Below are 13,969 nucleotides of genomic sequence, written 5' to 3'. Positions count from 1 at the left end.
CTTTTCTGTTTGGTAGCACACAAGATTGATGTAATGAAGTTAAGGTAATGGGACCATTGAGCAGAGTGGGGTAGATAGGTGTTAATGGTATTAGTGCATAATGTGTGAACAGCAATAATGCACTGAATTTTTTAGCTGTCTTGAATCAGTATTTGTCTGAATACTGGCAGTACTCAGAAGGGGGTATCAATTGCCTCTTTTACTACACTACCTCGATTCCTTTATATTGATATGAAGGTGCTATGTGTTATTGGTTTATCAAATTGTGTCACTTCCCTTGGATCCCACTAGATTTTATTACTATGTTATTGGTTTTTGTGCCTTGTTGACTACAATATGTGAATGATTGATTGTACTAGCTTGTAAATAATGAAAATCTTTGGTTATTTTAGAAAGGGAATTTGGAGAGGAGGGCTTACGTCTATATTTTGATATATATTTATGAAAATTATGATTAATCATCATAGGATACTTCATTTACACTTACACTTGTTGGTTTAAAAAATATATTTTACAGTGCGTTTGATTTCCTAAAATATGAAGGACAAGACAGAACAACTCCAGTTGTCCAGTGTTTGATCCGTAAAACTGTTTCAGGTACAGGACAAACTGGAGGCAAGGGACGGGATAAAAACTGATATTTTTGTCCCTCACCAAACCACATCAGAACCTTTTGTCCCACGTACAAGTTGTTTTAAATACCAAAATAGCATTTCGTCCCCCCAAAAATCGTAAGAAACAAAATGATTCAATGCCATAAAAATTTGTCTTGTGTTGTTCTGTCTTGTGTTGTGCTGTTCTGTCTTGTACTGTTCTATCAAGTACTTACTGTTTTGCAAACCAAACGCACCCTTAGGGTGTGTTTGTTTCAACAGATAGAGGGAGGAAAGATTGTGAAGGGAGAGAAAGAACTTGGAAAGGAAAAGTTTCCATTGTTTGGAGCAACATAAAAAGGCATAGGAAAGAAGAATATTGATGGAACCCACACTAAAATTGTTTCCGCGCTGATTTGTGCAGAAAGGGAGTGGAAAGCCCATTCTTAAGTTAAAAAGTCACAAATACCCTTGCATTCAAATTTGTTTCCAACGTTTTTTTTTTTTTGTAATGTAAGTGGCATTTTTCTTTTTGTGTCACGTTTTCATCATTTTTTTGTTACCACCATTTCTATGTTCTATATTTTGTATTCTTATTTTGACATTATATTATGAATATTTTTTTCTTAGGGATATTATAAATATTTAATATAAGTAATACATATCAATATAATATATGGGTAGTTATGTAATTTACTAACTCAAACTTTTTTTATCTTACCAAACAACTAATAAAATCATCTCACTTTCTATTCTCATTCCTTCCTTTCACAATCTTTCCTATTACTTTCTTTCCTCAAACTTTCTTTGATCAACCAAACATACCCTTAGTGTCTGATTAAAAAAGAAAAGTAAGCCTTTCCTTTTTTCTTCTCCTAAATCATCCATCCAAACATACCCTTAAGATTGTTAGTAAGCACAAGTAGTTGTCTGCATTTGGACTTTGTTTTCTTCAATTAGATAGTGGTATTCTGGAACTGGAAAGTTAACATCTTTAGTGGAATTCTTGAACCGAAGAGCTTTTACCTTGATATATAAACCTTGAAAAATGAAATTTTCATTATACATCTATAAATTATTGTACGGATGTTTGTAGTAAGTTTATTTTGATTTGTTTCATGACACCAATTATGCAATGGTTCAAAAGAGTTTATTAGAAAAAATTGTGTATGTTTAACTAGTTTAAATTGTCTCCGAAGTTGTAACTTAGTGATGTGAGTTGAGACGTCGAAGGAGTATTACGTTTTCAAAGAGGCCTATGGTTTGTCTGAATTTACATATCCAAAGGACACATAATTGTATTTTTTTTGTCCAAATAATTGAAGCAATTATTACTCTATAGAACCTACATAAGAAAGAAAGTGATACAAAATGAAGTTCTAGTTTCATCAGGATAAATGCTACAACCATCAATTCTACAAGAAAATATATTAAATTAAATAAAATAAAATGAAAAATATATAGCAGGCTAAAATAATGAAAAAGTCAGAAAAAATACTGGATTTCCATGACTCTGAGATCAAATTAAGATAATAGGTTTGTGAATAGGTCCCTCAACAACAACAGGCTATACATTTTATAAAATTTTACTCAAAGTTTGAATCAAAGTGTGAATAGGTCCCTCAACAACAACAACAACCCATAACAAGGGTGAAATGCAAATGAATCATATCTTTAAAATAAAATGCATGCATCATATGCCAAAAAGGTCAAGTTTTCCAGATTTTGAAAAGCATTTTATGAAGCCAATTTCTTTGAACTGTGAGATACGATTAATATAGGTTCAATGTGCACATGAGGCTGGATCTTAGACTTGTTTCACAGTTGCAACAAATATGTACTATTGTTTTTTTTTTGAAGGAAAATATGTACTATTGTTGATGAGGCACACTTGTTAATATGTCCTGCACTTTTTGTGTACAATCCTAAATCAATGACTTTAACCATATATGAAATTTTGGAATGTGAATTGCTTTCGGAATATGGTGATACTATGAAACACATACTCATACGCGAACACGAAACAGACACGTCCACATCAATATAATTTGAGAAAATGACACAATCCAATGTAATCATATATGTCGGTGTTGTGTTGGACACCATATTATCCCACATCAGGACACGTTTAATCAAAGGAGTATCTTGCTTAAATGTTTCATAGGGTGATAAACAAATATAAATTGCAAACCCTTATTCTATATATGGAAAAAAAAATCAAGAAATCAAGAAAAGGAAGAATATTTAGAAAATACCGATGTTCAAAGGATTAGAGTTCAAATCCTCGGGAAGGAAAAAAAATACCAACATAACAACCGATATAATAACATTTGTCTATCGAAATAAAAATAAAAATACTAAATAACTCTAGAAAGACCAATATCCCAAATCTAAATATGCCATGTCATCACAGTATAAAAGCTTGCTTGGAGGGCAATCTACTGAAGACGTTCTCAGCCCTCCAAGGTGTATTGCTTCTAAATCTTGGATGTCTTAGATAAATAAATATGCAAGGGAAGATGATAACTTTAAGAGGAACAAAATATGTAATAGGTAGACAAACAATACAGAACGCCAAAAATATCCATGTAGCTCTTGGATCCCTCCAACTGATCAGAGAATGTAGCTTTTCTAAAATGGTAGCCAATTGATCAACCCTTTTTTGTCCATTCCTACCAATGATTCTCAACCTATCATACCTCCTTCTCAAATCTTCACCTCCAATTTGAGTTGGAAAGAAATCAAGTTCTTCTTCTAAATCATCAGAATTTGTTGTATCAGCACCAGATAATGTTGCATCTATGTGACAAGGATGCTCATGCTTCTTGAAATTATAATTATCCAAACCAATCTTGAAAAGATAGAAACTCAATAAAGGTATCATTGGCTCTGGATACAAAAGCACACATAAGCAAAAAATATGAAAAAGCACTGTTTCAATTGGATTCTTCCATTGCCTTATGTCCTCTAACCATTTCCAAAAGGCAAACAAATAACTAATAAGACTCATGATCCTGTTATAGTTTGCTATTCCTTTTCTCATACTCCACATATCTGATCTCATATCAAGCATATAAGACACAACTTCTTTCCTAAGTGCCGGTTCCGCGTTGCTTAAACTCGCTGATATAATATCAGCAGCTTGATTTCTTAAAGCATCAAATTGTGTAGGGGACAATGGTAAGAAGTAGTGTACTGCAGGAAACAAAGGTCTGCCGTATAATGCACACTTATTAAATATAGACTCAAATGGAAAAGTAAATGTAGACTGCGATGTCCAAGTAAACTTCACTGCCAAATGGATTTCACCCATCTTAGTTACACCAGAGGGATGTAAACCTATAAGAGGGTAAGAATGTGCATACACTTTGCCGTTTTCGAGTGTTGATAGACGAATCCTTATCTTAGCCATAATAGTATCTCTTGCACCTCTGGCTCTACTTTCAGGATCTAACTGATTGTTATCAAAAACTCCAATAGTAATGACTGTGAATGGCTCATAAACTTCCCAAACATATTGCTCATTCCATCTTGGTTCGCAGCTGTCGGGGCTGTCAACACTTGTTCTTGTCCTTGTTGTTCTTGTCCTTACCCATTTTGGTCCATATTTCGCCACACAATATGCATCGGTTCTCCCCCCAATCTTCATTGGCATCAAATTAGTTGCTTTTAAGATTCCAAGTTCCAAAACACCAATGCTTGGTGGCCAATGATCTCTTGATGAAGGCCTAAAGTCACTACTATATTCGAGAGGCTCGTCCGACACATGATAACCACCATTCAAAGAAATCCTCAAATGTATCTTACTAGCAAACTTCACCTCCCTTGCATTCTCAATAATTCCAGGCCTATTAAGATTCATCCATTTATCATCTGCAGGTACATCATCAAATCTTTTATCCACATCTTCAAAATTATTCAAATTAGTTGTATATGTACCCAAACTCACATTCACATGATCAGCTAATCTTAGTTGCTCAACGCTCAAGACAAGTTCTTCATCAAAAGGCTCTTGTACAACAAACATCAAATCCTCATTCCAAAACGGTTTTGCGCTCTTTTCCTTAGAAAAACTAGTTCTCAAACGAAAACTCTTCCCTAAACCAACTTGGACAAACAACTCCGAACTCTCGGGCGGAAATTGTAGTAACAAATCGTGTGCTTGAATCACAGTGACCTTTAGATACATAAGGGAAGGTGACATATATACCTTAGAACGAGTATAGCCAACAGAATCATCAGTCATCTCTGTTGTATCTGAACACCATGCTTGAGGAAAATATTCATCTGCTTGAGTTCCAAACCACAAAGACAACATGATAGCCCCTCTAGCAAGGCTCGTACCAGCTTGATCCTCTAAAGTATACCGTTGAGGTGCCAATGAAGATTCTGGTGGCACCCTTTTTGGAATATCACCAACAGCGAACATTACATGACCAATGGACATACCTGACATCCTGTCTTTCAACAAAACATCTACGTTGTCAGAACTAATTTTTCCTTTATCAAAAGCAAACACTTGGTTCAATGATGAGTTGCTGGTTTCTAAGAAAAATGTTGTTGCTTTTGCGTTTCCAATGTCTACCTCTACATAGAGGTTATGGATATTAGGAAAGTCAATGACCTTTACAACCCTTACAAATAAGAACTCCATTTCTTCAACAAGGTCATATCTCCTTGTAAGCTTATCAGCTTCAAATGCAGCATTATTGTTAACACTAGTCTCCTTTGGTGCATTCTCATTATTTGCCATTTTCTTATAACCTGCATTGTACAAATAACATGTTTAACAAATTAGCTTTATTAGCTTATCATGCAAGTGTAGAATAATTCTCAGCATGTATTAAGAACTGTTAGGGACCATCAGAGAGATTTTAAGATGGCAAGGAATACATATAACACTAATGCGGGTTTGGATAAACAATTTATTTTACAGCTTATAGCATAAACGCTTATGATGAGAACCTATTTCTATAACACTATAAAATCAGTCAAACTATTTTCGTATAATCTATCAGCTGTTTTTATAAGCTATCTGGAAAGTTTATGCAAATAAGCTAAAAACAACTTATGAACATTTCATAAGTTGTTTTCTCTCAAATTAGTGTTACAAGTATTTATGCTAGTAGATAAATTCAAATAAGTCAATCCGACAGATGCTTGCTACTATAGACAATTAGGAATGAGAAAAAAATCATGTTATAAATATAGGATTTGCTTTTATAATAAACAGTCTAAAGAAACACAAAAATATGACCAGCAAGGAAAATAAATCTAGCATCATTAAAAAATCTAGCAAAACAAAGTTAATCATCAAAATCACATGATAACAAAAAACAAAGTCATATGAACCATAATTAAGAAGAAAAGTACATGAGTCAAAATTTTATAATGTATACTGTATTTGATCCCAAAATTGAACGCATGAATGGTGTACATGAGTCAAAAATCAATTATGAGTATGAAATTCATTAGCATTCTATGAACATCCTTTTGAATAAGGTTGACTCTAATTAATTGTGTAAAATCAAATTAATTATTTTTTCACCGTATCTCCGGATGCAATGGAGAAATCAAATGATAGGTAGTTCATAAGAGAAAAAATTGTTGTGTGTTGGTTAATTTTAGAGTTTGCGTTACCATCAAACCAAAAGACCATATGTCCCAATTGCTACTAATATTTTAGAGAAGATTATTTTCGTTATCACTTAACTTAATTTTAGGTAATGATTTTGTCTTTTATTTTTTTTACTTTTACATCATTTTAATTTATTTGCATATGAATTTTCAAATTTTAAATCTATGATTTTATTTTCATGTTAGCTCATAGTTTTCAAATCTATGGTCGTTTATTTGTATATGAATCTTAGATTGAAGCTTGGAAGTCCATATGCAAATAGAGCAAAATGACAAAAATGACGTAAACATGACACAAGTGATATAACAAAATAACAAACAAATAAATAAAATGTACAAACATGACTAAATATTCTAACACACCTAGGATAGCGCTGCATACATACAAGCATCAAACAAAATTAAAAAGTGTCAATGATTAGCATGTATTTCCGGTACATTCATCTAAACACATCATAATCATGAATCATAGGTTATGATGTGTTTAGATGAATGTTTAGAAAAGCAAAACCGCAATGAAGGTTGATAAACGCAAATAATATAGAGATGAATTTGGAAAACATACCTCTTGAAGAAAACCAAAAATAAAGAGACTTAGAATAATTTGCTACACTCGGTTTCTCTCTATCATTATCGGTGTTTGACTCAAGGTGGAAACACTAGTATAATTTTCACCAATTTCTTGTTTTGTGTGTGTCAATGTGGTATTTATAGAATTTTCAAGGTGTAGTAATAACGTTTTTTTTTGGGACAAAAATAATATGTTTAGTATGAATTGATTGTGAAATCAATCATAATTATATTGATTTTCTTTCCTTTTTTAGTTGATTGTTTCTTCTTCTTTTTTGCTATAACTAAATTTAGGATTTTTATTAGTATTTTTTTTTTATTTTCAGCACATATTTTAGGCGCAGATTTCTGCCGCTTTTTTCCTGATTCTTTTATTTTTTATTTTTACTTTTATTTTTCCTTTTTTTTTTTTTTTTTTGAGCAATACTTTTATTTTTCCTGATACTTTTATTTTTCCTGAAACTAACCTCAGTCAACAATTAGCACGTTAGGATTTGTGAACATTATTTTTTTGTTTAAAATTCTTAATTTATTGTTTCTTATTTTAACTAATCTAACAATTTATTATTTCTTTTTTACTTGCTGTTTTTAATTTTGTTATTACTTTATAATTGTCCACGTATGTGTATGTGTGAGGGAGAGAGAATGTTGAATGGGCCAAAGACAAATAATTCACTCAACTTATGTTTTAATCTTGGCTCTTGCTTTTAATTTCCTGTCTCATATTCATTTTCATGTATATAAATGTCATTGGTTGTGATTGATTACTCTTAATCTCTAGCGTGAGACTTTGCTACTCATTTTTTTCTTCAAAAGACTAGACGGTTTAAATAACAAACAAATGGTGTATGCAGGGCCGTTCCTAGGGTTTTACAGGCTTTAGGCATAACTAGACTATCGACCCGTGCTAACGCACGGATCATTCAAAAGAAAAAATATAGCGCAAATATGAAAGTAAACATTTTACTTGAATCGAAAAAATAGTATAATTCAATTCATAAAATAAATTGTCAGAAACCTTTGTAATGTACCATATTAAACAATTTCCAGGACATCGACCCTGTTACGGTAACATAACATATTAATTTGATGACATTTTACCCTACAGCTGCCATTCTATTCTTGATTTCATTGTCGGCGTCATAAACGTACAATTGAGCAAACTTTGGGTCATTTCCTTCCATTGGCAGCAAACTACCGATCTGATGATAGTTTTCGCCATTCAGAACAAACGTCGGAGGAGCGTTCCCACTATTCATAGAGCTGTCAATCTTGCCACCCATTGATGTGAAGGCAAACATACTGTTAAAAGATCGAATATTTTCCATAAAGTATTTGCTTCTTCTATTGTCAGAGTAATACAAATCAGCGAGAGGTTCAGGCAACGGTGGGTACGCAATTTTGATCATCCCTTCCCTGCAACACATAGAGAATTCTTGCATTATTGGCTTGCAATCCTTGCGAGTCCTCTCTCCATACCACATTTGTGATCCACAATTTTTGCATATACAATTTGGTTGCCCAAAATCCTCGAAATTTACACTTTCAACAGAATCTGAAAATAACGCGAGTATCATCAATTGTATATATTGTAACAATGTCTCGGATGAAAGCAAACATATTTATATTTAAATTATAAATAATGGTACCTGATCGAAGAGACGAAAATATTTCCAACAACATATCGGTGCAATTCTGATGCACAATGTCAGTGTTGATGTCTGTTCAAATACAACAACTATATACGTTAAGAAATCATTGTTCGACCAATATAATTTTAAGATGAAAAGTCATATTCATCCAATACGATTTAGCAACAAAGTATAAATATAAAGTTGCAGGGACAAAAAGCAACATTACCTGAATTTGGTGGGATATCTTCGTCTTCCTGATTTTGAAGGCAGTTTTCAACTATTGATTCTTCATTAGTAGATGTGACAGACGCCAAAATTGTGTATGTGGCTTGAAAAAGATGGTTCTGGTTTACACTTACATCATCATCCAAATGAATCACTGAATCAAATGAAATAAACAAATTTGAGAGGGTCGTAATGTTCTTTTCAGCTTAATTGTTTTTTTTTATAACTTTCAGTTTTTGTAAAGAAACAAAGTGTTCTACCAACTGAGATATAAGAAATCCAAACAAAGTACTTAACTTTCTGCCAGGCCATACAGGAAAGAAACGACATGGAAGTCGAAGAATTGGCACGCAGATTAAATTGTTCTTGGGAAGAGAGGGAAAAAAAAAGAAATTCTTAGAGATGATGGCAATCACACAGGGAAAAAATTGCATAGTTATTCTTTTTGTTTTTTATCTGTTTAGGTTTAGAGAGATTTTAATAAGCAACCTTATGGAGAAAACTTTTCTTAATAAGAGAACATGACAACAAAAATAACCAGACTACAATGTTTACATACAATGACAGAATTTTTCTTCACATACAAAACATTATTTAAAAAATAATCCTATTTTTTTGAATCAAACATTGTGCTTTCTATTCCTTTTAGTAAAGCTCTCATTTGGTAAATCTGCCAGGTTTGATAACGTGGTTACTAAACTCAAACCATCAGCTAGGGATGAAGCAATTCAAAATTTTAAAATGAAGTTCTCTAGATTGAATCATGCTTTGACATTAAAACATGGCTTGGCAGACCTTTAATGTAAGCAAAATGAAGTTATCTAGATTGAATCATGCTTTGACATTAAAACATGGCTTGGCAGACCTTTAATGTCAGCAAGTATGATAATCAAGATAAATCTTGGAGTCTAGTTTCAACTATGATATCGAAAAGCACAACTACCTGACCTGTCTTTCCTATTTGGAGTTTCTTTCCTATTTATCTTGATGATCTATAGATCTTGATAGGGCTTAATTTTATCCAGGGAGGTCTTATTGGGACTGCAATCTAATAACAAATTTTTTTTTAGTATGGGAAATGTCTTAAATACATGGGAGAATTGCTATTAATCATTGGCACAAAAATCTCGCAACCAACATTAACGCTCCAGCGTATGTATATCAACTAAGATAGTAAAATTTATGCAGAAAAGTCTCAACTATTACTTGAGCATCTAATGCACTATTTGTTTAGTCTTAGTTCCTAATATATCTTTCACTATTTGAGCATCTAATGCATTACTTGGGCTGGCTGTTCATTTTCAGTATATTCTTCCCTGTTTCCATGTATGAAATCTCTCTAATATATCTTTTCCTTCTTTCTTCCTTCTGTACTGAGTAAATATATTTCCTATGTATTTGGAGAAAAAAAAGTACTATAATACGAACTTGTAAGATAGTAATTTAACACTAATTTAAATCATTTAGAGCAACTGCATAGTGTGCAAAACTGACATACACCTGGTATATTAAAATTTAGTTTTTGGTCAAATAGGTGCGTGTGCTTCTATTCTAATCTAAATAGAATAGCATAGAAACCAAGTGTGTTCATTGCTAGTTTACCTTCATTGTATGGTATATCAGAATCCTCGCGGTTTTCACCGCATGTGCCATCAAAAGATCCAACAGAATGGTCGTGAGACACATGTGTGACATTTGCTAAAACATGTCCACTGGTTCCAAGAATTTCGTTGGTCTGGCTATTAGAACCGCGCCTATTCGGTACTTCTGCAAAGAAACATCCATGTTTTAGCAAAATTAGGTGAAACAATTACTAATAGTGTTGCGGTGCTTGTGCTTGACTAACCATTTGTGATGTCGGACAAAGGATTTCTGTTAGAGACGTTGAAACTTGTATGAGATGAAGGTTTATGTGAAACAATTTCTGAATTTTTACTCAGAGACTACTACAAAATTTGGTTATATAGAACTAAAAAATTTACTCAATTATAACAACACAGTTTCTAATTCCTCTAATTGATCAATCCTTTGACACGCGATCTGAGTCTTTTCCGTGAGCTTGCTTGTTTGAGTAGCTCTGGTTGACAATGCTTCTCCTGGTTCCTGTGAAATTGGAGAGAGAATTGTAAGATTTTCAAAAAAAATCATAGTTATCTTTATCTACTGGAAAAAGAATGTTTCCTCATTACCCCCAAAGAAGTAATAAATGATAATTAAAAAATAAACACATTATTGCCAGCACCCGTTATATCAATTAATCATAACTCAGCAAGCAGTATAATATTACAAACTGTAATTTTGTATACTTCTTTTTTTGAGAGAAAACTGTAATTTTGTATACTTTTGTATATTATAGTATTGCAAAATTTAACTATCCCAATATCAGAAACATAGCATTTGAGACATAAAACAGCAGTGCCAAGGAAACACTGATATCAAAGGAGATGTTGCTACAAAATTCACTCTTGCATGATTCTTATAACATCAGCCAAAATTGACGCAAGCATGTAATAGTTCCCACTCCCCCACCATTCTTAAATGTTAGACAATTTATGGATGAAGCAATTTACCCTTACAAAAAAAATTAGGAACATGTCCTATATATATGCAATAATACCTTTTCTAGATTTTTCTTGTTTACTGCATTCAAATGAGCAGAACCTTCATCATTTGCAGTATATATGTAGATGTAGAATTCTGATTTTCCTCCAAGTCCTTACTATTACCATTTATTACTCCAGATATAGATGGATCAGTATCATCAGCCACAGATTGGGAATTTTTAACTAAGTCGTTTACAACTTAGTTTCCTCCTTGAACTGTTTGTTCGTGATTATTAGCTTTAGTTGCTGCTTCCTCGACCTTCCTTTTTTCTTCTTCTCTCTATTGTTTCTTCTTTGCCTCTTGCTCCATTAATTGCTTAAATCTGCAATACAAAGACGAACACATTTACAACAGGTTAAAATCAATCAATAGCATTGTGATATAAGTGTGGCTCGTTATAATTATAATCACTAACTTGTCACCAAGTGGTGGCCCTTCTGATGTAAATTTTGAATCTTTTCTAGCTTCTTCAATTTTTGTGGAATTTAGATTCGATACTGACTTTTGAACTTGCATTAGGTCTACATTTTTCACATTATCATCAAGAACTTGTCTCAAAGGATTTTTAGCACCTCCTAACTTTTGAAGCCATATCTGTTGTAAAGTGCTCAATATATTATTTGTGAATTTGCACAACTTAAAAGGTATAATAAGCAAATATAGATATCACGCCTACACATATAAGACCATTGGAAGGTTTTACGTGTGCTTACCAGTAAAGGCTAAGACCTGAAGGAACTGAAAGAGCAAAATAACCAATCACTAATGGAAGGACCTTGTTTAAGACTTGAGAAATCTTCATATTGGGATCAGTAGCCTGAGTCATGGAAAATTATGAGTAGATCAGGTGCAAATGTAAACACAAAGATGAACTTTAATGTCCAAAAACCAAGTAAATTAGCACAAATAGTTTTCATTAATCCTTGTAGAAAAATGGGTGGGGTTCACATGACTGTCATGACATATTAGATAGTAATAGATGATCTAGTTAAATATTTTCATGTCCTTGTTTGTAATGAGATGCTTAATGCTTATAGTCACTTCACATAAAATATAGGCAAGATGTAAGAAGTATTTTTTAATTTTTTTTGCAAAATAAATGCACTTTTGGATATACAAAAAGAAAGATAAAACCTTTGATTGAAGGATGTTTAATTATGCGATCAACTTAGCACCAGAATTTGGAGTTGCGTGATGTTTTGCACACCAAATGCTTGGTCCTTAAATCTGAACAATATCAATCACATAATGGTTATTCCTTAGGCTTTTCGAGAGAAAATCATACCTAAACACAATCGTAGATTTAACTCAACAAACCAATCAGGGAAGACATTTGATCCTTCCACCAGCATACATGTAACAGCCCGGTGGGACCCTTGCAAGGCAAGGCACTGCACCCCCCGCACTGCACTGTTACTCGCAAGCTTAATCACTAGCCCCCTCACCATACTAGTGTTTTTGCCTCCCTTGGGAATCGAACCTAGTACCTGGGGATAAGTACTACTTCAATGCATTCCCACTACCAATTGAGCTAGCTCAATTGGTAGTGGGAATGCATTGAAGTAATACTTAACCCCAGGTACTAGGTTCGATTCCCACGGGAGGCAAAAACACTAGTATGGTGAGGGGGCTAGTGATTAAGCTTGCGAGTAACAGTGCAGTGCGGGGGGTGCAGTGCCTTGCCTTGCAAGGGGCCCACCGGGCTGTTACAATACATGCTTTGCACATCGCCTGCCACTCACCAGAAAACATGCACGACACATCTCCATCGTGAGAGAAATCCATAAGCAATTTCCAGGGATAACCAAGGTAATCAATGACAGTTATCTTAGATGGCTCAGCAGGAAACGCAGATTGAGAAAAACCAATCCAATTCAGCTTCTGAGTATACGAAAAAAAAGGTTCGGTTAAATATCAATACACTTGTTAAAACACAATTAGAGCTTAAGAATATAGGACATAACTCACCAACATTGCCTCTGTGCCAGCATTGCCTACAATTATTAACATGATATTTAAGGTTAGCAAATAAGATAAAAGACTAACACATACAATTGAAAAAACATAAGCATGGACACACACACAACATTCAGAGGACAATCATACAGCTGATGAAACATGTAAATGAAACATAATTGGTCATTTTACAAATAAATGGTCAATTAAAAATAAAATAATTGGTCATTTTACAAATAAAAATTACTTGTTCGATTTAGACATGTAAATGAAACAACTACCAAAACACATATTTAGGCATTGAAGAATGTAACAGGAGTGGAGACAATTTCAAATTCTAAATCAATCAAATCAAAATCATTACTATAGTTTTTTTAATCTTGCAAGCAAGTCATGACATACAAATAAAAAATCAATAAAATCACTTCATGTCAAATGCTTAAAAAATAAGTTCTTAAAAATGCAAAGAAACATATCAATATCAACAAATTGAGAAAGAAAGCAAAGAATAAAGTTTTTACAGTTACTATCTACCTTCATACATGATGTCATTAGATAAATAAACTATAAATTTTCAAAGACAATATCCATTGTTGAGATTGACAATTCCTAAATAACAATGATAGAAACATATACATTCTGAAATAGTTTTCCAAGGGGTGGAAATAAGCCATCTGATAGAAGGATGACCGAGAAAATTACTCATGTTAATCTAAATCAGCACATAGAAAAGGATACCAAACATAAACA

At 33.1% G+C, this 13,969-nt stretch overlaps 1 protein-coding gene and 1 pseudogene across 1 annotated transcript; both read right to left on the bottom strand.

Annotated features, from left to right (window-relative positions):
- Positions 1-2,818: 2,818 nt before the first annotated feature.
- Positions 2,819-5,433, bottom strand: LOC146952301 (FT-interacting protein 3-like; annotated as a pseudogene).
- Positions 5,434-7,781: 2,348 nt separating this feature from the next.
- On the bottom strand, positions 7,782-13,569 carry LOC146952300 (uncharacterized). Its single transcript, XM_085700677.1, has 5 exons — positions 13,232-13,569; positions 13,006-13,144; positions 8,661-8,813; positions 8,450-8,521; positions 7,782-8,355 (listed from the first exon to the last, which is right to left on the bottom strand). Exons 1-5 carry the CDS (start codon positions 13,271-13,273, stop codon positions 7,898-7,900), a joined length of 864 nt encoding a protein of 287 aa, XP_085556803.1. The 5' UTR covers positions 13,274-13,569; the 3' UTR covers positions 7,782-7,897.
- Positions 13,570-13,969: the final 400 nt, after the last annotated feature.

This window comes from Medicago sativa, chromosome 1 (genome assembly GCF_051527215.1).
Source record: "Medicago sativa cultivar Bolivia chromosome 1, Bolivia_mono, whole genome shotgun sequence".
NCBI classification, from domain to species: domain Eukaryota; kingdom Viridiplantae; phylum Streptophyta; class Magnoliopsida; order Fabales; family Fabaceae; genus Medicago; species Medicago sativa.
The sequence above is the reverse complement of the archived record's forward strand: the minus strand, read 5'-3'. Positions and strand labels throughout refer to the sequence as shown.